The sequence below is a fragment of the Leptonychotes weddellii genome, chromosome 13 (assembly GCF_054177405.1).
Source record: "Leptonychotes weddellii isolate Sample4059 chromosome 13, ASM5417740v2, whole genome shotgun sequence".
In the NCBI taxonomy this organism is placed as follows: domain Eukaryota; kingdom Metazoa; phylum Chordata; class Mammalia; order Carnivora; family Phocidae; genus Leptonychotes; species Leptonychotes weddellii.
In genome coordinates, this window is record NC_138381.1 from 7,286,843 (window position 1) to 7,313,701 (window position 26,859).

General features: G+C 37.9%; 2 protein-coding genes and 1 long non-coding RNA gene across 5 annotated transcripts in view; 2 read left to right on the forward strand and 1 right to left on the reverse strand.

Annotated features, from left to right (window-relative positions):
• The window catches only part of CD226 (CD226 molecule), an 89,670-nt gene extending 77,388 nt beyond the window's left edge, over positions 1–12,282 (forward strand). For all 3 annotated transcript variants that reach the window (XM_006727092.3, XM_081801044.1, XM_081801045.1), the window contains exons 6-8: positions 1,399–1,501; positions 5,591–5,642; positions 7,363–12,282. In XM_006727092.3, coding sequence (XP_006727155.2) covers positions 1,399–1,501; positions 5,591–5,642; positions 7,363–7,476 — 269 coding nt within the window. In that variant the 3' untranslated portion in view covers positions 7,477–12,282. The remainder of the gene's footprint in view (positions 1–1,398; positions 1,502–5,590; positions 5,643–7,362) is intronic.
• A 1,227-nt stretch (positions 12,283–13,509) lies between these two features.
• LOC145716727 (uncharacterized) overlaps positions 13,510–26,859 on the forward strand; it is a 20,191-nt gene continuing 6,841 nt past the window's right edge. Inside the window, exons 1-2 of the long non-coding RNA XR_014139555.1 lie at positions 13,510–13,899; positions 18,876–19,000. This is a non-coding gene — a long non-coding RNA (uncharacterized LOC145716727). The remainder of the gene's footprint in view (positions 13,900–18,875; positions 19,001–26,859) is intronic.
• The window catches only part of DOK6 (docking protein 6), a 229,105-nt gene continuing 220,572 nt past the window's right edge, over positions 18,327–26,859 (reverse strand). Inside the window, exon 6 of the mRNA XM_081801046.1 lies at positions 18,327–26,230. Coding sequence (XP_081657172.1) covers positions 26,091–26,230 — 140 coding nt within the window. The 3' untranslated portion in view covers positions 18,327–26,090. The remainder of the gene's footprint in view (positions 26,231–26,859) is intronic.

The following is a 26,859-nucleotide window of genomic DNA, read 5'->3' on the forward strand; positions in this document are numbered from 1 at the left end:
GGCTCAGGTCATGATCCTGGAGTCCCGGGATCGAGTCCCGCATCGGGCTCCCTGCTCGGCGGGGAGTCTGCTTCTCCCTCTGACCCTCCCCCCTCTCATGCTCTCTCTATCTCATTCTCTCTCAAATAAATAAAATCTTTAAAAAAAAAAAGAAAAAAAAAGAAGTAATCTTCATTTACATACTCTTTTTAAAATTTTTTTATTTTTTTTTAAATTTTTATTTATTTATTTGTCACAGAGAGAGAGAGAGAGCACAAGCAGGCAGAGCAGCAGAGGGAGAGAGAGAAGCAGGCTCCTCACTGAGCAAGGAGCCCGATGTGGGACTCGATTCCAGGACTCTGGGATCATGACCATAGCTGAAGGCAGACGCTTAAGGACTGAGCCACCCAGGCGTCCCTTCATTTATATACTCTTGATAGTTATTATTATTATTATTATTTTTTTTAAAGATTTTATTTATTTTTTTGACAGAGAGAGAGACATAGCGAGAGCAGGAACACAAGCAGGGGGAGTGGGAGAGGGAGAAGCAGGCTTCCCGCAGAGCAGGGAGCCCGATGTGGGACTCGATCCCAGGACCCTGGGATCATGACCTGAGCCGAAGGCAGACGCTTAACGACTGAGCCACCCAGGCGCCCTATTATTTTTTTTTTCAAAAGATTTTATGTATGTGATTGGGAGCTCCTTAGAGTGAAGGCTTATCTGTCTCAAACATACACTCTTTCTATTCTTGTTCTTTTTAAAATTTTTAACTGAAGTATAGTTGACATACAATATTAAATGAGTTTCACGTATACAGTATGGTGATTCAACAATTATATATACATTATGAAAGGTCACCACAGTAAGTCTAGTTACCATCTGTCACTGTAGAAAGTTATTACAATATTGTTCACTATATTCCATATGCTGTCCTTTTCATCTTTGTGACTTATTTATTTTATAACTGGAAGTTTGTACCTCTTAATCCCCTTCACCTATTTATTTTTTTAGAGGTGGGGGAGGGGCAGAGGGAGAGGAGAGAGAATCTTACGCAGGCTCCATGTGACACGGGGCTCAATCTCACGATCCTGAGATTGGGACCTGAGCCGAAATCAAGAGTTGGACGCTTAACCTACTGAGCCACCCGGGCGCCCCTCCCTTCACCAATTTATTCTTGTTCTTCTTAAGAGGTTAAACTCAGCTGAATCAAGGAACTAATAAAAATCTGTGAGGAGTCACAAATATTTAGAAGACTCTAAAGTAAAAATTCTTTTTCCCTTACTCTCATCCTGTTTTTTCATTGGATCGTTTTGAATTGTTACTCTATTTGATCAATGTTCCCTTTCCTCATTTTCCCACCGTTTTTTTTCTGGCTTTAGCTGAATTCCTAATTCCTATTATATATTTTTTTCCTCCTAGGTAAAACTGATAACCAGTATATTCTCTTTGTGGCTGGAGGGGCAGTTTTATTGTTGCTGTTTGTTATCCTAATTACCATCGTCGTTGTCATTTCTTATAACAGGTGAGTATTGCAGCTCATCCTGATTCTTGTTTCCCTTAAGTCATCCTGATATGAGGGGTTCTCTGTGAATAACCCAATAGTAGGCCAAGCTGCCTTAGCACTCACATACAGCATTTTGAGTATCAGAGGAGAAAGCTAGAGTAGCTCATTTAAGAATTAGTAGGAACTGCTCCCATGTTAGCAGAGCTTTCATATTCTGGGCAGCCAACTGCCTAGAGCCTCTGCTGTATCTCCCTTGTCCTCTCTCTTCCTCCTCCTGCAAGGAAAAGAGGATGTTGGGCGAGGAGTGATGTGTGTGCTTGCGTGCGTGCATGCACCCATCCGTCCGTCTGTGCGTGCATGTGTGTGATGAGAAGGGAGAGGGAGGGAGGGATTCTGAGAAGGGGAAGAACAGGGTTGAGCAGTAATAATGCCTTCATGTATTCATGCATCAAATATCTATTGCAACCGTAGTGAACAAGACGTATGGAGTGCACATTCTAATAAATAAACAACATACTTTTAAATGGTTGTATAGTCTCTGAAACAAGCAACAGAGATGCTATTCCTAAAAAAATTATTGAGGAAGAGAGGTGTGTTGGAAGGGGCTAACTTAGAGAGAGTAGGTAGTCATTGACCTCTACTTAAGTTTCCTACCTTTTACTCTCTGTGGCACACTTGGGAACTTGCTGGAATATTCTGGGTTGACTCTGCCCTTTCTTGCTGTCTCATGTTCACCAACTCACTTATCTAGGTATTTGTCATAATCTTAGCTGTAATCATATTGAATTGAAATTACTCTTTATTCTTGTGTTCCAACTAAAGTGTTCTCTTGTTAGCAGAGGGAAGGAATACAGCCATCTTCTCTTCTTTTCTACCCCAGCAATATTACCAAACACACACGCACACACACGTGCAAGTGCATGCGTATTAATAGGATATCAGGTAGGTTTCTCTATCTCATCTCCATATCACAGCCTCACCTCTTTGGAGCTGGTATTACAACTCCCTGGAGGTTAGTTAATGCTCCCAATCTGCTCCCAGCTCCAACTGTCTCCTCTCTTTCTTTCGAACACATCTGACTTTTCCTGATTGCTCTTCTAAAAGCTAGTATCCTTCCTGTTTAACACCTTTTCTTGTCTTTCTACTGCCACCAGAATAAGGTTAAAACTCATTAACTCTGTATCAAAGGCGCCCATTGTTCTGACTTCCACCCAATTAGTGGGACCCCAACCTAATGTTCATTTATATTTTCTACTTTACTGCCCCCAATGTCAACAAATTTTGTTAAAACTGCAAGTCTCATTTTGTGAACACACCCGACTCTCTTTCCCATTTGGGTAGCTAACAAAGCCAACCCCATGTTTGGCTTTACTCCTGTGGCTCATTCAAGGCATGGGACACGTGTCCCCTTTGGGAGGTCTGTCCTGGTTCTCCCTCCCTGCAAAGAGACCCGATGTCACCATCTGTTGAGCCTTGCAGCCTGCTTTGTAGCTTCATCATTTTTGTGCTGTCCTCCCTTCTGTTCAAAATGTCAGGGATTGCATTTTATTCATTTCTTAGTGTTTGATAGCATTTAGCACTCATCTTTCCAAATAATGGATGGTCAATAAGCATTTGTCTAATTAAATTGAAACACAGAACTGTCATTTTCCCTTTCTCTCCATCACGGGCTGCCCTCAAGTCTTTCCCTGGATGGAAATTGAACAAATTAGCAAATTGAGGGAAGGAGCCCAGGATGTTAGTGACACTAAGGATTTTTCTACTGCTTCACCTTGGTTGATGAAAAATTCCGAGGGTGGCTGTGACAACAGGAGCACCCGGGAACACGGGCAACATGGTAGGAGAGAGTGAGTGACAGCACGGATCTCCGGAGGGTCACAGATGTTGGACATGATGGATTTAGCTTCATGAAAATGCATCACTTTTACATGAATAGCTAAATTGAACTGTAGAATATATTGTCCCACTTGGTTAAATGCGATAAAAAGATTAGTGGACTTGAATGTGTAATCATGGCCGAACATCACAAAGGAAGAAGCGCTTGTTCTTTCTACCTTGTCGCCCGAATCAGTTTGTGGTTGTAACTTAGAATGGAAATGTTATGAAAAATGACCCAAGGGCTGAAACAATGGTCTTCAGAACTCTGTCTTCCTGACCATTTAAAATAATCCTGCCGCTTCTGATGTGCTGACTTGGGGAGAAGCCAGAGGAGATCACAGTGTGCCTGAACGAAACCAAGTCCTTCCTTCACACCCAGTACCCCGGAGCCTGTGTGTCCAGGGGCATTTCCCACACTTTCTCTGCCTCATTTTGTGTTGCTTCCAGTTAGAGATCAGAATGGTCACATTGTTAAGTGAACGTGGTTGGTGGACGTGCGTAGCCCTGGTTAGGTGTGGCGGGAGCCAAAAGATAGTGGACACATTGATGCGTGTGTCTATAGGAAGAAATTTAATGTTTAGTGTGCAAAATGTTAGACACTTATTTTTCCTTTTATTGTCAACTTTGATGTTCACAACAATAGGCTCTTTTGCTTTGCCTGGGACTCTCCCAGTTTCAGCACTGAAAATCCCTCATTCTGGGGAAACTCCTGAGAATGAAGCAAACCAGAATGGTCGGTCAACCTAGAACAAACCACAGTGTTCACCATCTTTATTTTACAGAGGAGAGGACTGAACTTTATAGATGCAAAAGCTGGTAAATTGCTGAGCACAAGTAAAACACAGATCATCTGACTCTAAGTTTCTTGTTCTCTTTTCTTCATCATATTGAATATTCTAGGCTTATATAAACAATATATATATTTGGACCTCTTTGGGAAAGTTAATCTATATTATGATATAGCAAGCCTTGTGAGTGATGATTTGACAAAAGATCCACTGTCATAGATTTGTTTCTTCATTTGTAAAAAGAGGGTAGTAATAGCATCTACATCACAGATTTCTTTTGAGGAGTAAATAATTTATATGAAAGACCTGGAAACATCAGTTTCACATAGTAAACTTAACACATCAAAAAATTAAATTAATTGTATAAGAGAGTCTTTATAAGTAAACAAATACACACAGAGTAAGATCAGTTTGTGATTATGTCGACACAGTAGGAGGATTTCCTAGTGACTAGGAGAGAACAACATCCATCATCTGAACCTTTCCCTGGAGAGAGACTAGCTTGGCTGGTTTTTAAACTTTCCATGAAGGAATTACAACTTCATCTTTTTGCATAAAGGAAAAAATACCTTAAGTTTTTGCATCTAACCCATCTCCTCTGTGGTCTGATAAAAATCTTTTCTTTAGGGAGATGAAAAAAAGATAGTCATCATCTCCCATAATAACTATTTTCATGCATTTGGGTAGAGTCGTTTCATCCAGTGCATTCAGTTATAGTAGCCTCTTTTCTTCTTCTCTTGAATTTTAAAAGATTCCTCCTGATGTTAGGTTCTTATAGTTTTCATTGGAATGGTCGAGAGTTTATGGAATAGCATGGCTCCAGATGGCCCATGGAACTGGGGCAACATGGCTCCAGAAGCAGTGAGCCTAATAGTCATGAGAGAAGGGTGTGGATTCAAATCCAGAAACTACCACTAGCCAGCCACATGATTTAGGGCAAGTTACTCTTCCTCTCTTGCCTCAGTTTCCCAATCTGAGTTAAATATAGAGTTTTTGATGAAGGCTAAATAAAATAATCCATTGAGGAGGTTTGGTAAAACACCTGGAACTTTCTCTAAAGCTTAACTCTATTATCACTGTCATCCAAGATGTTACACTGTTGGCATTGAGAAGGAAGTTTTTAATTGTGGGAAATCTCTAAGCTTGAAATTATTTGGAGAAGACAGTAAGCCATTTATGCAATAACCTACTATGAACGATTCTTTAGTAAGCTCGCTGAGATTAATTACTAATATACACTGGCTGGATATCCATTTAGATGCCTTCACCATCTGTGGAAAAGAATTAGGTCAAGGGAATTTTGAGTAGGTATGTATGAAGCAATTTCAACATAGTTAGTGAGGGCATGTAGGCTGGGGTACAAGTAGGGTATATACTATATGCAATAATACTAGTGCTGAAGTGTAAGATCTTAATGCCTCTATTGAATATGTATTCTTAGGAGAAGGAGACAGAAAAAACTATTTAAACAACCCTGGGATGCACAGAATAAGGTAAGTTTTCTCAGAGCTGTCATTTTCCACCTTTTGTGCATTGTAATATCCTGTAAAGTGGGTCCATTTTGCAGTTGACAACCTTATTGTTCTCCTTTCAATTACCTGGCCATGTAGTGGATCAGCTATTTGAGGAAACACCTGTTCTCTGACCTGTTCTCTTATTATTGATGCCCTTTGAAATAGTTTGTCTTACTTCATGTTCATTGTCTCCACTGTTGGTCAGATTTTCTCTTTAACATATATGATTCTGTTTACAAAATTTTTTAAAAAGATTTATTTATTTTAGAGAGAGACTCTCTAAAATAAAGAGGGAGTGGGGGAAAGGGATAGGTAGAGGGAAAGAATCTTCAAGTAGATTCCCTGTTGAGCATGGAGCCCAATGCAGGGCTCCATCTCACGACCTGAGCTGAAACCAAGAGTCAGATGCTCAACTGAGCCACCCAAGTGCCCCTGTTTACAAAATATTACAGCAAAACATTTCCCCAAGTGTTATCTAAAATTACATCATTTCCCTTCAATTTAATTATTTGCAATTGAATTCTACATGACCAAAACATCAAGTAATAAAAATTTTCTGACAATCTAATATGTGTGCTTTGGATTTCTGTTATCTATTTATTTATCAGTTTAATTTTTTTTCTTCTATTAGTTACCCTTTACACACCAAATTTTTTTTTTTCTGAGTAATATGTGGCTGGCTTTTTGACAGTAACTGGAAAGACTACAGAAGTTTTGCCTTGTTTCATCTGCCGCTCCAGCAAGTGATAAAACATTGCTGTTATACACAATTTTGGGGTCCCTTCTTTGTCCTTAGCTGTTGTCAACTCAAGCCACTCTATAGCCACATTTATTGCTGTGAATGTCAGGGAAGGGAAGGAACTTTGCAACTTCCGATATTAAGTATTCAACTTGTTCAAACTTTTGTAGAATAATGATATTTTGAACGATGATTAGAAAGATAGTGAGTTGGACTGTGAAAGAGAAAGAGGCTGACCTACTTGATTGTTTTGGGGTTTTCAACAGGCTCTGGAATTACCAGTGGAACTCCAACTTTCTTTTTGCTTTTTCCTTGCAAGCACCAAAACCACTCAGTTTCCAAATTACTCACCAAAGACCTTTCTCTTTTCTTTTTTTCCTCTCGATTTCTCTCTCCCTCACCCATGCCTACATATTTTCTGCCACATACATGTATAGGTGGCCAAAGTGACTTGATTAGGGTAGAGAATGTTATATGACATCATCTTGAAAGTAATGCCAGTTTATTTTGTTAATTTCTTTTATTGTGTTTAGTTGCTTATTGTCAAGACATGACACTGTGTACTTTAAAAGTATTGTTTATTAAAGCATTCATTCAACAGAAATTATTAAGCACCGTGCCACTATGGGAAATACTATACTAAACTTCCATGTAAAAATGAGACTAATGGTTCCTATGAAAACAGCCTGGGACATTGGGAGAGAGTTCTAAGACTGTTTCATAATCTAATATAAAAAGTGATAATCTAGAGTAGTCTCCTGTTGCATCTTATTCTGAGCCCTGAAAGTCAAAAATGGGATTTCTCATATAAGTTCAGTACAAAGAAGGGAATGTTTTATGAAATTAATTATAATAGAAATTTGACTTATATTGTGGTTGATTTAAGGAGAGATTTGTTTTGAGTATCTTTATTGGCTGCTGAAATGCAGTGAATCATTGACATTCTGTCTGTCTTTCTAGGCAGCCAACAACTACAGAAATCCCGACTCTACCAATCAATCATCGGATGGTGCAAGAGAGGATATTTATGTCAACTACCCAGCCTTCTCTCACAGGCCAAAGACCAGAATCTAAGTTTTTTCCTTGATCTGAGCAAATTTATGATGACTGTTATGTATGTGGATCTTTATATAATTTTTTCCCACTACTCAGTGCCTACCCTGGATACCAGTTGGTTGAATTTATTTAATTTGATAGGAAAAATACTTTATAATCTGGAGAGCATTCTTAACAGAAATGTTTCAGAAAACCTGACTCTAATTAGTGTATACATAAAGGGAAACTTACTGAGTCATGTAATGGAAGAATCCAGGGGAGAGATCAAGCTTCAGGCAAGGGTTATTTACCAAGGTTTAAATGTCATGTCTAGAATTAAGTTTGGGCATAAACCCGTTTCTGGGCCTCCTTTCGTGGAGTTGGATCCACTTTATTGGTGTTAGCCTAACTCTTATTCATGTGTTTCCCTTGTGTTTCCAACAACTCTTGGCAATTCATAATCCTTGTTTCTGCCTGGTAGAGAGTTGACTTCTCTGATAAAGCAAACAAATTTGGTTATTTGTCCATCATTAAACAGGCATTATGGCTGGAAAGGATGAAATGGCTTAAGTCAATTAAGGGTTGACCTCTAGAACCAGGACTGAGGCCAAAGCACATTACCAGGAAATTCAGGGTATCATTAGAGGAGGGAAATGGGGCCTGGAAGCTGCGCTGGTGACCAACAAATGTGCACAGCAATGCCATTCCCAAACATCTCTTATTAACCAACTAAAAAGAGAATATGTGGATGTATCTGGGTTAGCTTTCTCTCTCCCCACTTTAAAATCTGCTCTATCAGCATAGTCCAGCAGAGTAGTTGGCAGCAGAATAAATGAATGGTCAAGAGGAAGACAAATGTGACAGGGAAATCTCTTCACTCTCTGTTATCAAATAAAGTAATCCCTGATTCCACATGGAATTCTTGCCACTCTCCCTGGCTTAGCTTTTTGAGCAAGTGTAGTAGATGGTCCAATAATAACTTAATGTTTTTGATACTGAATTTTTCTACTTCTGAGAATTATTTCAAATATGTAAATCGTTTCAAAAGAGTCAGACATCTAGGCATTATTAGTGTTTTTTTAAAAAATAATTATGGGAAATCTGAATATAAGAAAAAGAATGGTAGTTGGAAGTGTGGTTTGGGTTGTGGTAGAAACATGAGGGGGAGGAACACTGGGGTGCTATAGGGAAGAAGGAACAGGGAAAAAAGAATGGGAAGATACAGAAATAACCTTGTCTTGCTTCACAGTTTGGCCAAAGACAACCCTAGCGATATCAATACAGAGCAATTAGTGGCCATCCTGTCATTGTTCAAATTCTAGTTGGGGTCAAATGAAGAAAAGTAGTCCTGAAGCTAAATAACGGTCATGATCACCTTGAAACCACAATGGTCATTACCAAAGATAGCGATCATTCATGTCTCAAATATTTATTACTCATCTCTAAAACATTCACCACAAAAATTGCATGTAAGTATCAAAGTTGTAGATTTTTATAATCTTAAGTGAACCAAACCAAATTCTCATGTTATCTAGGAAGATTTGAAGCTGTAATTTACAGTTTTAGGCGAGTCAGTGGCTATTTTATGACAATAGCTTTAACTACTATGCATGCCCAATGTGTAGTGATTCTGTGAATCACAGAAATTATGAGTGCCCCTGCCTGCTTCAGAAAGGAAAAAGTAAAAATGTCCACTTCTCGTGAGGTATTTCCAAATTCTCAATGACTAATATGGGTGAGAAGGAAAGCATTTCTACCAATGCAATATGGGGAAATGGAAATTCCACTTGAACAGAGGAGATGATGTGTTTGGGGGCGGGGTGCACAATACAACCAGATGCCATTGTCCTGGAGGTTTCACTCATGGAAGAATTCTGCAGCAGAGCCTGCAGACCATTTAAAACCAGTCTCTTTCTCCATGAATGTTTTGCTTTTTCTTTAATCTGTCACTCAGAATATTTATGAGAACTATATCCTCTGTCCCTCTTCTTCGTGTATTCTTCCTCTGCAGAGCTCAGGATTTTTCAGGCATTTGGAACCCTTCTAAGTCCTGCTGGAATTTCTCTGTCCCCCCCATCCCACCCACTGCCGCTGGTCCTGTTACACTCTCAGCTGTTCATGCTGATGAAATTCTCACTAATTTCCTTTCCCTGGACATCTTTACTTATTAACAAAGCACTTTCATTATTGTCTGTTTAATATCATTCCTAATTTGCTAGAGTTTCATAACTCTACCATATATATATATATATAATATGTATATGTATAAAACTATACCTACTATATAGATACTATATGATATATATAGTATATTGCATGTGTATGTGTGTCACACACACACATATATATGTACATATATATATTTCCCCCTAATCTGTTACACCTACTATTCTGTTGTTATTAAGGAAACGGATCAAAACAGTTCCACAGAATAAAATGTCAGAATTGAATTAAATTATGTTTTAAATCTTTTTTGAAAGGTGCTAATTAGGGAGCAAGATGCTTCCTAGGATTCTTTTTTACATATATAATTTATGATGATATATAATATATTACATAAAAATCTATGTTTCCTTTGAAAGCCATAAATGTAAATTTGAATATTTCCATTAAACTAACCAATGAAAAGGAATTGCTGTGTGATGACAAGTTAGGTAAGTTTGTTAAATGTCATTATAGAGTATACAGTTTTGTTGGGGAAAGAATACATGCCATTAACCTACGATGACTAGGTATTGATTGTATTATCATCAGAGAGACCTTGAGACATTATTTAAGGGCCTCTATGCATACTGAGAAAATAGAATTGAAATTTCATTAGCTTGTAATTATGCTTGTGGATGCAAGGCAGTAGATGAGGCTATATTCTTTAGTTGGTCAATATTAAATTTTTAGGATTTTTTTTTTTTAAAGATTTTGTTTATTTATTTGAGACAGAGAGAATGAGAGACAGAGAGCACGAGAGGGAGGAGGGTCAGAGGGAGAAGCAGACTCCCCGCCGAGCAGGGAGCCCGATGCGGGACTCGATCCCGGGACTCCAGGATCATGACCTGAGCCGAAGGCACTCGCTTAACCAACTGAGCCACCCAGGCGCCCCAAATTTTTAGGATTTTTAAGTGAATCAATTTATTACTAAAATATTATACATATAAATTTAAAATACATTGGTTATCAATTTACAAGACAAAGGAAGATAAAAATAACTTCAGTAGGTTTACTTTCATTGTAAACACTCAAGTTATGTTGGTTTATATAGAACTATCTTAAATCACATCTACAGCTGCATTACCGTAATTTACCAAATTGGTAGAGTCCACATTGTAATTAGAAATTGCTGTAATCAAAGTGCTTCTCCTTGATTTATAATAATGTGCTATATTCTGTACTGCTTGTATGAGATTTCAGCAAGATTGGAGGTATTGTAGAACTCAATGTTTATAAAGTTCAGTTGGAGGTGCTAAATTGTGAGTAAAGTGTTTAGCTTCTTTCCACAATAGTGGAAAAATATCTTTGAAAAATATAAAGTGGTGCAAACCTATAACACAAGTATCATCATTAGTTTGGCCACTACTAGAACATAGTACCTAGAAAATATTGACCTTCACATTCAGGCTTTTGCATAAATTAGTATACTTTTCTACTGGTCTTTTCACTGGAATTATTCTAAGTCAAGTCTCTAGGCTCTTATACATTTATCTGAAACATAAAAACAAGTATTTTTTTTAACTTTTCTATTGCTAGTGACCCATATGTGGAACTGTGGCTTCTAGAATTCACTGCAATGCTTTCTAAGGGAATTTTACAAAATCTTCAAGGTTGGTTTACATAGTATTTCAGATTCAAAGCACTAACTGTGTTGTAAGGTATCATAATAAAAGACCGAATCTGGGGATATGTGTGATAAATGTCTGCAATAATTCCCATTTATTGCCTATTGTCCCTGTTTGAATGATGAGTTATATAATCACCCTGTTTAGAACATTTTTTCCAGTTTTATGTGTAATTTCAGATTATCTGGTTTTGTAGGGCATGCAATGTACCTGACATACTGAATTCTGTTGTTTGAATGAATAAAGTGCAGTGTTTCACCATCATTAGTTTTACCTGCCATCAAAGATTATTAGAAAAAAAGTCCGCTAGAATAATATTAACATAAAGAGTTAAATGCAGAAAAAATTCAAACCACTGACGCTTTATAACTTCTATAGCACTGCAACATTCAGTGCATTTTCTAAGTGCATGGAGTTCAAAATCAAAGTGCTGTATGAGGGGTTTTTGCAAAAAAAAAAAAAAATAGTTTCCTGCCCTTCCCATTTCCCCCCCCATTGAGAAAACAAATTTCACTTCCTCTGATTACCTTATTTCTCTCTACTTTTCTGAATAGCATGCTTATATCATTACTAGATTTTTTTTTAATTTTAGACATTGTATTTTGATGCAGATGCTTTCTTCTCCACGAACTCACCACACATGCATACATTTCTCATGTGCCCATCCTTCCAAAATATTTGTATTAAAGTTTGATTATTTCAATATTTGGTGTTTATGTTTTTATGACTTTGCCAACACTCTTCTCAGCTGAATCAAATGGTAAAAATGATCATGCTTCTCTCCTACAGAACTTTGGTTTTCACCTAGAGCTAATAATTGTCTCTTTTTAGCTTTTAATAGTTTTGTATTTACCTTAAGTTTATCTCAAACCCTTCACCAGTGACCTAGATAATCTCTCCAGATTCTCTGTGATGCAGCAGATGTTCCCAACTTTAACTTCCTGAAAAATTCACCCTAGAATCTTGACTTGGGTCATTAAGCAGTGGTTCTTCCTGCATAGCTGTCATCCTCTGTCTCCCTTCAGAAAAAATGAAGACAAAGGAACATAAAACCTGGAATCAATTCTAGAAAATGCCCTAGTACACAAGACTATGAGGTTCCAGATTGCAAGTGTTTACCCAGTGACCTGAATGAGGAACAGTAAGAAACATACAATATTTGGGTTTGTTTCTGCAAGAGTCGGGGGTATTTGTTGTAATCTTTGGACGCTGATGTTGACTGTTCTAGAAAAACAGAGACAGAGAGAGGGAGAGGGAGAGAGGGCACCAATGCTTGGGAAATGGGGAGAAAATGTGGCAACTCCAGTGGTCCATAAGCAGGATGGCACATTTTAGATAGACTTTAATATAAATTCAGGACCTTATATAATAACTGATTTATTACAGGTGTATCCAAATATATCCAAGGTTGTTTCTGAATAAGTTGGTGAAAAGACAAATACAAGTCACAATCCATATCAACACTCTCAAGAGTACTGGAGTAGTGGCCAACAGTTCATTTTTAATAGTGTTATTGAGATTGGATTTGGATATGAGGATTCACCCATCTCCCAAAGAACAGATCTATTGTATATTATTCTTGACTTTAACTTTAGTCCAGTTTACTGATTTTTTAAACTGTAACTTATGTCTAGACAGGTGTGTCTTTACACAAAAATATCAATTTCTTTGTAACATATAACCTCCAAAATTCCAAGTAAGAAGTTGACCTTTGTCCATTTTTTAATGGAAAACTGCTAATTAAAATAATATAAATGTCATAAAATTATACTAAGTACCACTTGACGAGTAGAAACAAACATTAAAGGAAGAACGCAATGAGTAGACAGCACCAATCTTGTACATGTGGCCAAAGAAGCAAAGGTCCTTTCTGGATTATGAGTTTAAAATATCCCCTGAGTTCAAAATGTCAAGCAAAATTCTCCAAATCCTGGAAGAGTGATGCCAAACGATATTTGTAAGACAAGAAGCTCTGATAACTTTCTTCACTCTTCAAAATTTAAAGAATCTCAACTGATTTTTAATTTTTCTGGAAATTCATTTTTTTAAAAGATTTTATTTATTTATTTGAGAGAGAGAGAGAATGAGAGACAGAGAGCATGAGAGGGAGGAGGGTCAGAGGGAGAAGCAGACTCCCTGCCGAGCAGGGAGCCTGACGCGGGACTCGATCCCGGGACTCCAGGATCATGACCCGAGCCGAAGGCAGTGGCTTAACCAACTGAGCCACCCAGGCACCCTGGAAATTCATTTTTAAGATGATCTCCTTCTTATTCAGTCACTTATTCATTACAACCTTTATCCTAGGTATTCAAAAGTACTTCTAGTGAATAAAACCATTATTCTTTAATCAGATGATTGGGTGAGATTTTGAGCTCTCCAAAGTTCTCTCAATGTTATTAAAATTTCTTATTACAGCTTTTCATGTGTCTTTGGTCTGTGACATTCACAAACATTTCTTCAGTAGAATTGCTTGCCCCTTCTGTTCCCTGCTCCTATCCATTCCCATGAAGGCTGGCCCCTGTTGATTATGTTATTATTACTATTTTTTAATTCCTTAGGTGAGACAGGAAGACCACAGGAGCCCAGACTAAGTTCGAGACCTGTGCTCTGGTGAAGTCCTTTCCTCTGGAGGGTAGGTGGGTCTTTGTTATTGAGAAGGCTCTTGGCTTATTTCACAGTGGTGACCCTGCTTGTTCCCTTGCCAGATCCATGAGGCGACCTTTCTCAGGTCCTCATGGTGTTAGCATTAAACCTGGAAGTCCTTCCTCATGTACTTTTAAAAAAAATATTTATTTATTTATTTGACAGAGAGAGAGGGAGAAGGAAAGAGAGAGAGAGCACAAGCAGGGGGAGCGGGACATGTAGAAGCAGGCTCCCTGCTGAGCAGGAAGCCCAATGCGGGGCTCAATCCCAGCACCCTGCCCGGGTTCATGACCTGAGCGGAAAATGCTTAACCGACTGAGCCACCCAGGCACCCCTCCCCATGTGGTTTTAATACATGTGTTTTCTGGTGCCTTGGTTTCTTACCTGTTTCTTTGTCCTGACATTATGAAGCTTCACTAGGCTGTTCTGACATTGGAATCGGATCCATGTTGCTCTTTGGCCCATTTTCATAAACCATAGATCCACCTGACAAAATATTTATGGCATATGAAAATTTGGCACACATGTAGAATATAATCTGAAAATTAGTATGAGATTATGCTCAGTTTCCCTATGTCCAGATCAACATCAGGCCTCATAAAATTTTTAGTCCAAAAAGAAGCAAAAGGTAGTAAAGAGAAATTCCATCTCAAACCATAAGAAGACAGTGATGGGTTAAGTCTACTCCATCAGCAAAAATTAAGTCAGAGGAACTGTCAGCAACACACATCCATCACAGAATTTAGTCTGAAGCACCAGACTAAATGAGCTTTTTTAAGATTCTGCTAAAATGGATTGAAGTGCAAGTCACAAGGAGGTGTTTCCCTGGTCACATGTATTCAATATTAATTTATTTTAAGGATCAGTCACATAAAAGGTAAATGAGAATTAGAAAAATCTATGGATAAGAGAAACTAAGGAAGGCATTAACAGTATGATATACATAAATATGTTTTATGTGTTATGTTTTATGGATATAATTAATTAGTTACTGTTTGGCTTCTACAGAAGAAAACACATGATAAAAAGAAAGATAAACAAAAACAGGTGACTTGAGAAGGAAGGTTCTGTGGGAGTGTTACACGATGGGCATTGGTGGAATGCTCTCATGCATGTGTGAGTCACTTTACCATGAGAGATAGACCCAAGGCAGAGCTGCCCCCTTGTTTCTTCACTACCTATGGCCATAACTTAAAATACTGCAAAAGTTTTCAAAGAGGTCATTCAATAATTTCTTCTCAAACTCAACCCTGTTTCTCTCCACATGTTAATGGGAGTACGTTGAAAATTTCTATTGAGTTAGACTAATATCAAGCAAACAACCGCAAACCTGTTACCATCTCCTTCAAGTTAGGGAAAAGCATTAGTAATAGCCACCGGTTATCATTGTACGAATCATATGTTATTTAAGCTTCAGGGAGAACACAGTATCTAGATAGGAAGCAAAAAGGACAAATGTGATCTCTACTCAAGAGTCATCAGCAATGACCTGAACTATTTGAGAGATCATAATGCTCCAAATCCCACTCATAAATGCAACTTAAACACACAGTTAAATATAACATATAAATGTTATTGTTTAAAATGTCAAGCACCATAATGTAACATTTCTGGGAGTATAATGCCTCTTGGGCCTCTATACATCTTGCATCTCCGCTGAAGAACTAAGAAGGAGAAATGTCACATGAAGGATGGAATTACATTTCCATGTACTACGTTGATTTTACCTGAGATATCAAATAGCACCCATATCAGCCTAGGTTGTGCACAATATTAAAAGTAGCAGTGGGCACTCTTTCTTATCGAATACCGAGACATCCCATTTACAAATTCTAAATGTACAACAATTCATTTCAGTTATGTTTCCCCGTCAGAACTCTCAATGATTCAGGCCATCTCAGTGGTTCAAATGCCATCCCCTCTCAGTATTGAGAAAGAGAATCAGATGTGGTGGGGAAGGAGGGAGGGGAGCTAAGTAGAATATCTACAATATACCTCTGTAGCAGTTTTCCTTTAGATTATATTGCTGAGAGTGAGGGTTATTTCTGGTTAGTGGCTTTACTATTTATTGTCTTGGACACCAAACTCTGTCTCTATATTTAACTCTCTGAAATATAATTGCTAAAAAAAACCATAAACCTCAAAAATAGCAGGCTAACTAAAACAATTTTTTAATGAATACTGGAACAAGAAAGGGTTTACTGTGTCAAGGGATATTGGCTGTATACCACTAGACTGATCGTACCTGCTTCAGGACTTGAAATGCATACTTCTTCCCTAAGTGGCGAGCTCCTTAGAGGAGAGCTCAACTCCTGCTCATTTTGAATTCCTAGATCTTAGAAGATTCAGTGGATGGTTTTTAAATTCAATTTTGAAATAGCATTGTCTCTTTTGGCTACCTTATATCCAAAGTTTGCAAATATTCGGAAAAGTATAAGGTATGTAGAAGAGATCTCTGTAATTCACACATGCATAGAAAGTGGGTGACTCCATATTTGTCTTATGCTCAAGTTTGTGTCAAGAGAGGAGTTGGGAATTTTAGAGAACGTGGTTTAAAACTTTTATACAATTCAAATAACGGGAGCTAATTTTGGAGCTATGTTAGACAACCTTGTCTAATAATTTCCTGTGATTAAAAAAAGCAGGGTCTTGGGGCGCCTGGGTGGCTCAGTCGTTAAGCGTCTGCCTTTGGCTCGGGTCATGATCCAGGGTCCTGTGATCAAGCCGCAGCTTCGGGCTCCCTGCTCTGCGGGAAGTCTGCTTCTCCCTCTCCCACTCCCCCTGCTTGTGTTCCCCCTCTGTGTCTCTCTCTGCCAAATAAGTAAATACAAATATCTTAAAAAAAAAAAAAAAAGAAAAGCAGGGTCTTAACTCTTGAGAGAAAGAGAGAGAGAAAGAGAAAGAGAGAGGATGAGGTGGAGAAGGAGGAAGTGAAGAAAGAGAAGGAGGAGGAGGAGAGGAGAAGGGGAGGGAGAAATACAGAGACAGCTTTGAGAAAGGGATTTAGGAAGCTGGGGAGACTGGCCTCTCTTAGCTCCCCTAACACCCTTATTTCTAGCCATCTCATGTCTTCTGTGGAAAGCCAGCAAACCCTGTTTGCTGTCAGGGTTCCTGCCTGACACTGAGGTATATATATCAAAAGTAATTAAAAGTGGGCAAGAACCAAGAGCGAGGAGATGTTGCATGCCCTTTACTCATGTTTTGTAAGTAGTAAGCCCTCAGTAAGTATTTAGTTGTTGACATGGCCTTGGAGATCATATAAAGCGGCAGCCTGAAATACCTAGATATTAAGATAATTCATATTTCCATGAATGTTTAGATACCCTATCTAGGTCTTGCTTGAACATTTATTTTTCTAATTCACCATATGGATATCAAAATTAGGTAAATTTGTCTAATGTTTTTCTTGACTAACTTAGAAATCAAGTAGCAGTTTTGCCATTTGGGACGATTCTTTGGTTTTGTTTTTCTTCATTATGTTACAAAAACAGCAGAGTAATTGCTCCTGGGCTGTGCCCTGCGGCATGCATTTATTAAATATCTTCTTTGATGTTGGCTCCAAACTTATACAAACCTTTGCACTTTTCATAAAGACTTTCCCCAGTAAATATAGTCCTCACGGTTTTAATAGTGAGAAAACGAGGAAGGAAAATCCATCAAGTTCACATCACCAGTTTGTTACGAAAGTGTCACCAAAAATTCATATCCAGGAGAAGCTGTGTTTTGTTCAGCATTTACAACGAGGGGCCCCTTCACTGCCCCTCATGTTCCAAACTTCTCCTGGCTGACAGAGCTGAAAGCTCTCGTACAGTTTTCATTGATTTCTTCAAATTCATGCCTTCGGCCAGACCTACCCCAACTGGGTATTTTAGCACCCTGCCTGCTCCATCCGGGCTTCCTCACCCACTCTGATGTCTCTGATCATCAAAAATACTCCTAACAAATTAATCTAGTGAACTAACAACAAATGCCCAGCTAGTATTTAAAGATTAAGTTTGAGAAACAGATTCTGTAAACGTATCTGCAAACAGGTCTAAATCCAGGTGACAAAAGGTTCAATATCAAGGGATGGAAAATCAGAAAGTCATCAATATCTGGTGCGGTCATGACTGTACACATTTCACCTTCGAGGTGAAATCTTTGTCTACCAAATGTTCATTTTCAGTAATTTTCTTTGGTTGTTAAAGGGTGAGCACAGTGCTGGAGGGAAAGTTGTTTTCTAGTTTTGTCACACTGTGAAAGCCACTTAAAAACTCTGGATGTCACTTCACTAGAAACAAAACTATTGATCACCAGGGCCATTGTCAATATTAATATTCTATGATTCCACCAAGCCACCGTCGTCCTAATAGAAATTATTTAAGATAGGGTTAGGAAAACACTGGGAATGCATAATAAATTCTCAGTAATCTTACACTTAATAAAGGGCCTTCTTTTATTTTGAAAATAGCAAGCCAAGGAATGAAGGAATAAGTGACATTTTAAAGGTTAGCAGACTACGATTGTCAGAATCCTGTTTAATTACATAGTTACAGTTCATCACATGATAATAAAAATATAAGGAAACCATATAATATCATAATGAACAATATTAAATAACTCATGGGTAAAAACCATCAATTTAGATGTTCAAAATCTCAATCATGCAAAGTTGTGGTGTAAAGTAGTAGTTTTGAACTGCTTTTTTTCAGTAATGGAGGATTTCTTAAATTACTATAAATTACCCTCCTTGTAGCCATATCAGTTGTAAATTTCTTAGAATTATGAGGAAGGCATTAATAACAATTGATTAGGTGTATCTACTAAGGATTGAGATCCAGAAACTATGAATTCAGAAGGTAATTCTTATAGTATGTATTTCATGTGTTTTTACCAAGGGGAAAAATCACACAGACAGATTTAAAAATAATTTAATTTCCTAATTTTATTATTGCCTCATTTTTATAATATTTTCTGTTCTGCCAGAAATTCACATTTAGGTTCCAGGGACAGCTATTCCTCTGCATTCCATTCCAAAAGGTGGCTCAACTAGTATTTAAGTACAGACGTCCCCAAACTATTATCTGGAATAGATTGTGATGAAAAATAAGGTATGTCAAATCATATAATTTCTGGTAGAAGCAAATTTGTAATGGATATTTTATTTCTTAACAAGGGCCTAGCATCCAAAGTTATTTTTATCAAAATAATCATAAACATTATATTTAATCAATGACAAATGACACCTCTTTACAGAAGACTTCACAAAGTATATATAAATTAATTTAAAAGAATTTATAGAAAGCAAACATAGAACACATCATTTAATATATTTTGAAGATTCGTAAGGATAAGGATTTTAAAAGATGGGATAATTCTGGGTGGACCTAGAAAAAAGATAACAAATGTAGCACATACAGAGTAGGTCAAAAGTAAAAAAAAGTGTGTGTGTGTGTGTGTGTGTGTGTGTGTGTGTGTGTGTGTGTGTGGTGTTAGGGTTTGTGCAGAGAAGCTACAAGGGGGCCTCTGCAGGTCCTGGGAGTTCTGTCATCTGCCGTAAAGATGAGACGGGCATTTATGCTCATTTATTGTCAAGGAGTAGATGGATTTGTTGTTGTAATTTATACACTGCCTGCTATTACCAAAGTAATATAGAGTGCCTTATAACTAGAAGGAATCTCTATTGTCTATTTTAGGTCTTCACAAAAATTTAGAGCTTCCTTTCCCCCACTGAACCCACTGATACATATATATATATAAGAATAAGCACTGTTCTTTGAATTATGCAATAGATATGTAAATCTGAATTTGATTAGTCACATGATTTCATAATCACCTACACCATGCTAATTTTTGATTTATATATAATATTAAGATGCTATTGCCATTTTATTCTTCATTTTCCCTGCCTTTCAGCCCATCTGTCAAATAGTTAACAATAATGAAACACCATAGAAACCCTCTTACATTGTTTTCTTTGAGAGAAAATCTGTAGTGACTTTTGAAAAAAAAAATTGTCATTATCTCCATCTTCTTTTCCTGAACTTCGGCTTTTAAATTTCAGATTTCCAAAAAATAAGCAAGTCTTATGAGGCTGTGGATCACTTGAGTGAATTAAGGTAGCAATCAGATACCAATATGAACACCACGGCAGGGTCAGGGTTGATCTTGCTCCACTCAATGCATGATTCTCTGTCTACAAAAAGGGCTGATTTTATGTTCTCTTTAAGTCTAAAATCATCCAAAAAGTAGAGAACAGATGGAGAAAGTGAATTGTATCAACAACTAAAACTAGCTCCAAATAACTATTAAAAAATTTAAATTTATTCATTCTTCTTAAAATTGGAATATGGAATATAGGGTAGTAGGCATAGAAGATGAGGTAAAATAAAAACTTATTAAACAGAACTATTAGAAGGAAATTGTAATATTTCTCTTACAAATGTACTTTTCCTCTCCTTTAAATGTTTACAAGATATTAAAATCTTAAACTTGGAAAATTGTATGAAAATCATGAGTAAAATGTGGTTTTCATACTACGTAATTTTAACTGATTTCTCATTTATCTAGGCTTCAGTTAATTTAAATAATTGTCTACTGAAGTGTATAAGAAACTTGATATGTAAGCTATTTTATTGTAAAAAAAGGTCATTTCCCAATTTCAACTGAAAATGGAAGATTTTTGAAGTTCACATGAAATAAAATGTAAGCCCGATGTTATTATCTAAACGCATTGTGACAAATGGACAAACGCCAAAAAGAATTAAGCCAAAATGCTACAGAGTGATAAAGGTCCCCAAAATAATAATCCTGATTACAATATGATGAATCAGTAGGAATACAAAACATATACACTTTTTTTTTTAGTTTGACTATCACTTTAGAATAAATAAGTTTGAATTTCCAATGAAGAACTGGGTGACAATGTAAGAGTAATAAAATTTATAACAATCATTCATGACCTACAGGTCCTGTGAATTGTCTCATAAAGCCTCTCTATTGACATAGTTAGTGATGACATAGTTAGTGATAACCTTCAGGAAAGGTTAGGAACATCTGAAAAATCTGAGGAGACACTTAAATGTTATGCAAGGGCCCATTTATTTAGAGGCCATGTGGCATTTCTCAACTCCCACTGCATCTAAATGGGAGACAAGATGGAGCCACGGAAGTAGTCCTGGCCCAGGAGCCTGGAACTGGGCAAAACTATTCCTGATTGTTTCTCTGCCTTTGAATAAATGACAGCATTCATGGGTTTGGGTTTCCTCCTGGATAGAATATAAGGTGGGACCTTTATTCTACATGATGGCTTCCAGAGCTAGCTGGCATCCTGCCCATCTAGAAAATGTGCCCAACATCTCAGGATACTTCCATGAGACTCTGTAAACTAGCTGCCGCCTCAACAAGTTGTAATAATTATAGAAATGATACAACAAAGATTCACATTCTTGAGCAAGAAAGTAAGGACTTGTGGTAGTTTCAGGGAGAAAAAGGCGGGTTCATTCTGCAGATACATTCCTAGAGAATGCACGCATGCGGCTGTGGGTCTCTTCTGACATACTTAGCCCCCAGCCAGGGTCACGGATAACATACCTTCATTTCAAAACTCAAATGAAGTTGACCGTACAAAAATGATCCTCATGTTACCAAAGAGACATTTTACCATGGGGTTTTGGTTACACATCCTTTCATGTTCAATAATTTTCACTAAACCCAAGGAAGCATACTTATTGGTTATGTGTTGTCTTTCTGTGGTCATTTCAAAACATGGCCCAACTGCTGTCTTCTTTTGATTGCATGGTAGGTACCAGATGAAGCTGGTCAAGAAGGCCAAGTCTGTGATATGGAACTGAAGTTAGAATGTTAAGAAAGTAGAGTCTTAGTGCTACTTTGGACATTTCATTGGAGTCTTTATAATTTTATCTAAATTGCTGCCCTCCTGAGTAGGTCCCGTCCTTTTTCTCTGCCCCCTCCATGGGATATTGTTCTCCATACATTTCATAGGCTAGAAATTCATCTGTGTGGCACATCACCTGGTATTATAGTAATGGAAATATAGTGGCCAATTTTTATCTATTTGGAGAAGGCCAAGGTTGAGGAATTGTAAAGTATGGTTAATGATTGATAAAGTAATTTGAAATTGCAAGATACTGATCGACATGATATATTAATAGAATTGGAGAAAAGTGTATCATTTTCACTTTGAGCAGTTTTTAGTATAATATTTCTTATAAGACATAACGTGTTAAAGGCCTAAAGCTCAAAAAAAAAGGCCTAAATCTCAGCCCCACTGAATGTATATTGCCCATTTATTGTGCTGTGTTATAATCATCAAAACTGGACTATGAATTTTTTTATAAGAATATAATTTGCTTAGCTTGTTTTCATTGTAGCATTAATGGTTGATTTGAGTAAGTGGCTCAAATAATCCCCTAAAGGGATTAGGGTACTCATGCTTTTTTACAAAGTTTTCTGAGATATTGGCCAAAGAACGAGGGGTAGACATCAGTTTTGATGATATGTTTTTAATATCTACTCTAAAGATACCACATGCAATAAATAAATTGTAGAAACTATTAACTGTGTAATGTTATTTATCAGTCCACTGTTTCTATATTGTACAGAAAGTATTAGTGGTAGACCATTTTATAGGTGATAAATGATTTTCAAACATAATTGCCCAATGAAGACAGAAAAATTGTACAAGATACTAGGACTAGTACTCTAGTTACTACTTGGTGAAAAAAAGTGAGGTTTACTTTTAATAAATAGGTTTCACTTTATTTCACATGTTCCATCAAACAGCATCCTCCCTAGTATATAAGTAAATATATATTTCTTATTTCATTAAGTTCATATTGTGGCAGTGGCCAGAACCTATTGATTCATAAATATCTGCAATCTGCATAAATAAATTAGTTCTGAGTGCCTATTACTCATTCAATGAATAAGTGAAAGATGTGTTTTCTTTTCCCCCCACCAGTATGGTAAACTATTGGGTCAAGGTTATTTTATACTTTTCCACACTTCAAAGATAATGTCAGGTGTTGGTCATGGGTGCAACGATTAATATTTTCAGAAGAAAACTTGAGGATGTAAGAAATAACCTCTCCCCCCTCCCACCATGTCATCTTTCCGTGAACTGTGTACACCCTCCAGGCTTTCTCTGCTCTCAGAAGAGCCTCCATTACTCGGGTCAGGGCCCTTCACCATTGCTCTCTTCCAACTCAATACTGAAACAGCGACCATCTTCACTCACCTGCCTAAATCTGGTTGGAACCCCAACTGAGTCACTTTCAGAAGGAGCCAAATGATGTCTTTGGTTCATAGCAACCCCAATGGCAGGAATGATATAATACAATTTCTGAGGGAGAAAAATGACTTGCAGAGTGTAAAGGCATCTTCAGTCAAAACCTATGAGCTCAAGTGAGTTGAATACATGTCTATGTCCATTCTAATTGCTCCAATGAAATTGGTTTTATGAAGTTCCAGGAGAATAGTATGGTAACTTTTCTTTCATCTTTGGTTTTCGTAGAAGATTTATATGCTCGTCATTTTTATTACAATGCACACTGCCTTATGTCAAGTATATTAGGCTAATATAAATTCTCCTATCTGTTCAGTTAGCAATTTTAACTTAGCTACAATTATAAGTATAGATGGAGGAATATGCTAGAATAAATCTCCAAAAATGTACCATGGGAGACTTTATAGCATTATCCTCATTGGGATGAGACTGGGTTAAAGAATTGGGAAGGAAATTTCTCTCACATACTCTTTTAATGACATTATTTTCAGAATGAACTGGCCCAAGGTTAGCCTGATCTTTGGTATCTCCTCAGTTATGCTCACTGGTAATGATCACAAGCAAATGATGTTCTGGAAGCAATTTCATGCAGGTATTGTGTCTTCTACCAGACACAAGAGCAGACTCATCTAATTAGCAGAATCCCCCCCCACCGCCCCGGATTCTCTCTCTGTGCTTCTCGCACATTAATGAAGCTGAGACATGAACCAGGACCCCCGAGGGGCTTTCCCCCCAAGTCCCATGTAGAAACTGTGGTCTCTAAGCAACAGCTCAACTGAGTGAGCGGGTGAGAGCCTTGCTCTGAATGTGGCACCACTAGGAGCTGTGTTCAAATGGTCTCAGCGGGGAGTTGCTCTGGTGTGGTTTACAATGGATTTCAGAAGCAGTGCCAATGTGCTAAGTGATTCAGAGTTGTGTGACCCTGCAAGCTGGGATTTTAGGGAAGGCTGTATCATCATCAGGAACCAGGCATCTGCTTTTCTGCTGTGTCAGCAAAATTCACAGTGCAGAGAGTTTGAATAGTTTTCTTTTTATCCCTGAAAGCTTAAGATAATTATTTTTCACAGCCACATTAACTCTTATGATTAGCATCTTGATGGGGTTTTCATACTTATCTGAGAGATTCAGAGAGTCTAGGTTGTTGTTATAAGTGTAAATTTATCTAGGAGGGACCCAGAACCATTTCTAGTCAGTAGTAATTCTATGAAATGAATTTGGAATCTGCATTCAAGCTACGGATAGAGATAAAAAAAAAAGAGTCTTATTAAAGATCAGCAAAACAGATACCCCTTCAACAGACTAACTTTAATAGTTTAAAGAATTTTGCTATTAAGAAAAAAATTCAGGCTTTTATCTTACATGATCTGGGCTCATTGTTCTTTAGATTCCCCTTGGAGTATTTATAAGCTGACCATCTTAGGCATGTGGCATCAGATAATTCAGGCAGAATGATTTTTATTTTTACTTGAGTAAACTTCAAAATTAAGGACAAAAATATCTTTGTTGACCTTAATTAAATTAGCGAAATTTTTTAGATCACGTGGAACCCAACCACTCACTTCCCTCTAAACTTGGTAGTTTTGTCATGAATGTCAGAGATGAAAAAAAATTATATTTGATCCGTTTTCTCTTATAATCCCAGCCAACCCATTTCCATTAAAAAGAAAGTAAGCTTAGTAAATTCTGGTTACACACTAAATCACAAGCACCCAATGGCTTTTGAGAATGGCATCTATAAAATCTTAAATAATTAATATCTACAATCCTGTGCCCATTGTTCTCCCGACTGTAAAATAGCTAGTTCTTTTTAGGTATATACATATACTTTTTATCTCTTTCTTGAAATACAGTTTCTCATTTAAAGTCTTTCTTTTATTTGAGGGTAAATGGAAGCAGTGGGTGATGACACCCGATCTTCCTCACGTAGCTCAGAGGGGATGGTCAAAGAGAGAAACACTGTCAAGAAGGGAGTACTGACCAGAAAGACAGTGTGGTGACATGACACGTAGGACAGACAGCTAGACCGGTTCTCTTGCCTTCGTTTTCGAGTGTGTCCCTCCTTCTCACATATTCATTTATACTTGTCAGAGGAGCAGACTTGACTACGTAAATACTTTTGCTAATAAGAAGCCTTTTTTTTTACAGCACTATTTTAAAAATAGCTATTCAACATAACAATCTTAATGTTAATGCACCAAATTACAGTATTCAACAATGTAAGTGAGCATATCCTGTCACCCTCAGCACACATTTGATATATACTTGTTAGATATAGATGGATACAGCAATATCCGTATCTCTATTTGTCTACAGATGCACACACACACACACACACACACACAGCAGAGCTACAAGGCCCTGCTCAACAGTGTGTTCTAGATCTCGGGTTCCCTTAATTGTCACTGGGGCTTATTTATATGGAGAGTTATGGTGCCATTTGTAGACCTTGCTGGATTTGTCCCCGTCAAAACTTTCCACGCCACATAGGTTGTGGTGGGTGACCTTACGTCTAAGGACAGACCCTGTCATCAGGCCGGAGGGCTGAGCCACGAGGACAGGGGTCAGGCCCACCACCCAGGCACAACCCAGTGTGGGCAACTTTTCATGGTGCCCAGAACCAAAGGATTTCATTTAAATGACTGTTCATACGATTTGGATTCTATTTTTGTGAAACATAGATTCCCCCCACCCCCAAAAAAACTCAATAAATAAAGGACTTAGCCACAGAGTCAAGGAAGCAGAACTCCAGTTTTTAACCTTTCACTGGGATCGGGGCTAGACCCGCCCCATTTCAATTTTGCCTGCAACTGGTCTTCCAGGAGGCTGAGGGAGCAGCAACCCCACTAGCAGGTCCAGACAGACTGCCTCTCTGGTTGGTAGTGGCTCTCTGACTGTCATTGAATGAGGCTGGAGCTGTAGCTGAATCCGTAACTGCTCGACCGGGACAGAGACGGCTGAGTCTCTTCGCTCTGCTCCGAGGCGTAGCTGGGAAATGTCTGTGCACGTGACATCTTTGAGGAACTAAACCCATGACCTGAGAGAAGGGAAGGAAGAAAAGGTGTACTAAGAAATAGATTCAGAAAGGCAAAGGGATATATTGAAAACAAAAACAAAAACAAAAAACCCACAAAAACCAAGCAAACAAGGCAGATGCCCACAAATCCTCAAAAGAGAGCTCCAGGTAAGTACCTAAGTGTGAAAAATGGAGAAATTTGGTGCATTATTTCTCTTTGAGTTAAAAATGAATTCAGGGTCAATATTTTCCTCAAGCGTGTCTTGTCAAAAATTCGGATGCCAGGCAGCTAGGTAAATTTTCTAGAGATCTCAACCTTCTAGTAGCCTCCAGCTATTGGAATACAAGCAGAAAAGATTTTCTGAAAAAAAGCTGTTTTTGATGGAGAGCCTGTGAGCTGCATTCTTTTCTTTTATACTCACTTTCAGCATACAAAAGCAAATTATAAACTTTCTTTTTTTTTTAAAGATTTTATTTATTTATTTGAGACAGAGAGAATGAGAGAGACAGAGAGCACATGAGAGGGGGGAGGGTCAGAGGGAGAAGCAGGCTCCCTGCCGAGCAGGGAGCCCGATGCGGGACTCGATCCAGGGACTCCAGGATCATGACCTGAGCCGAAGGCAGTCGCTTAACCAACTGAGCCACCCAGG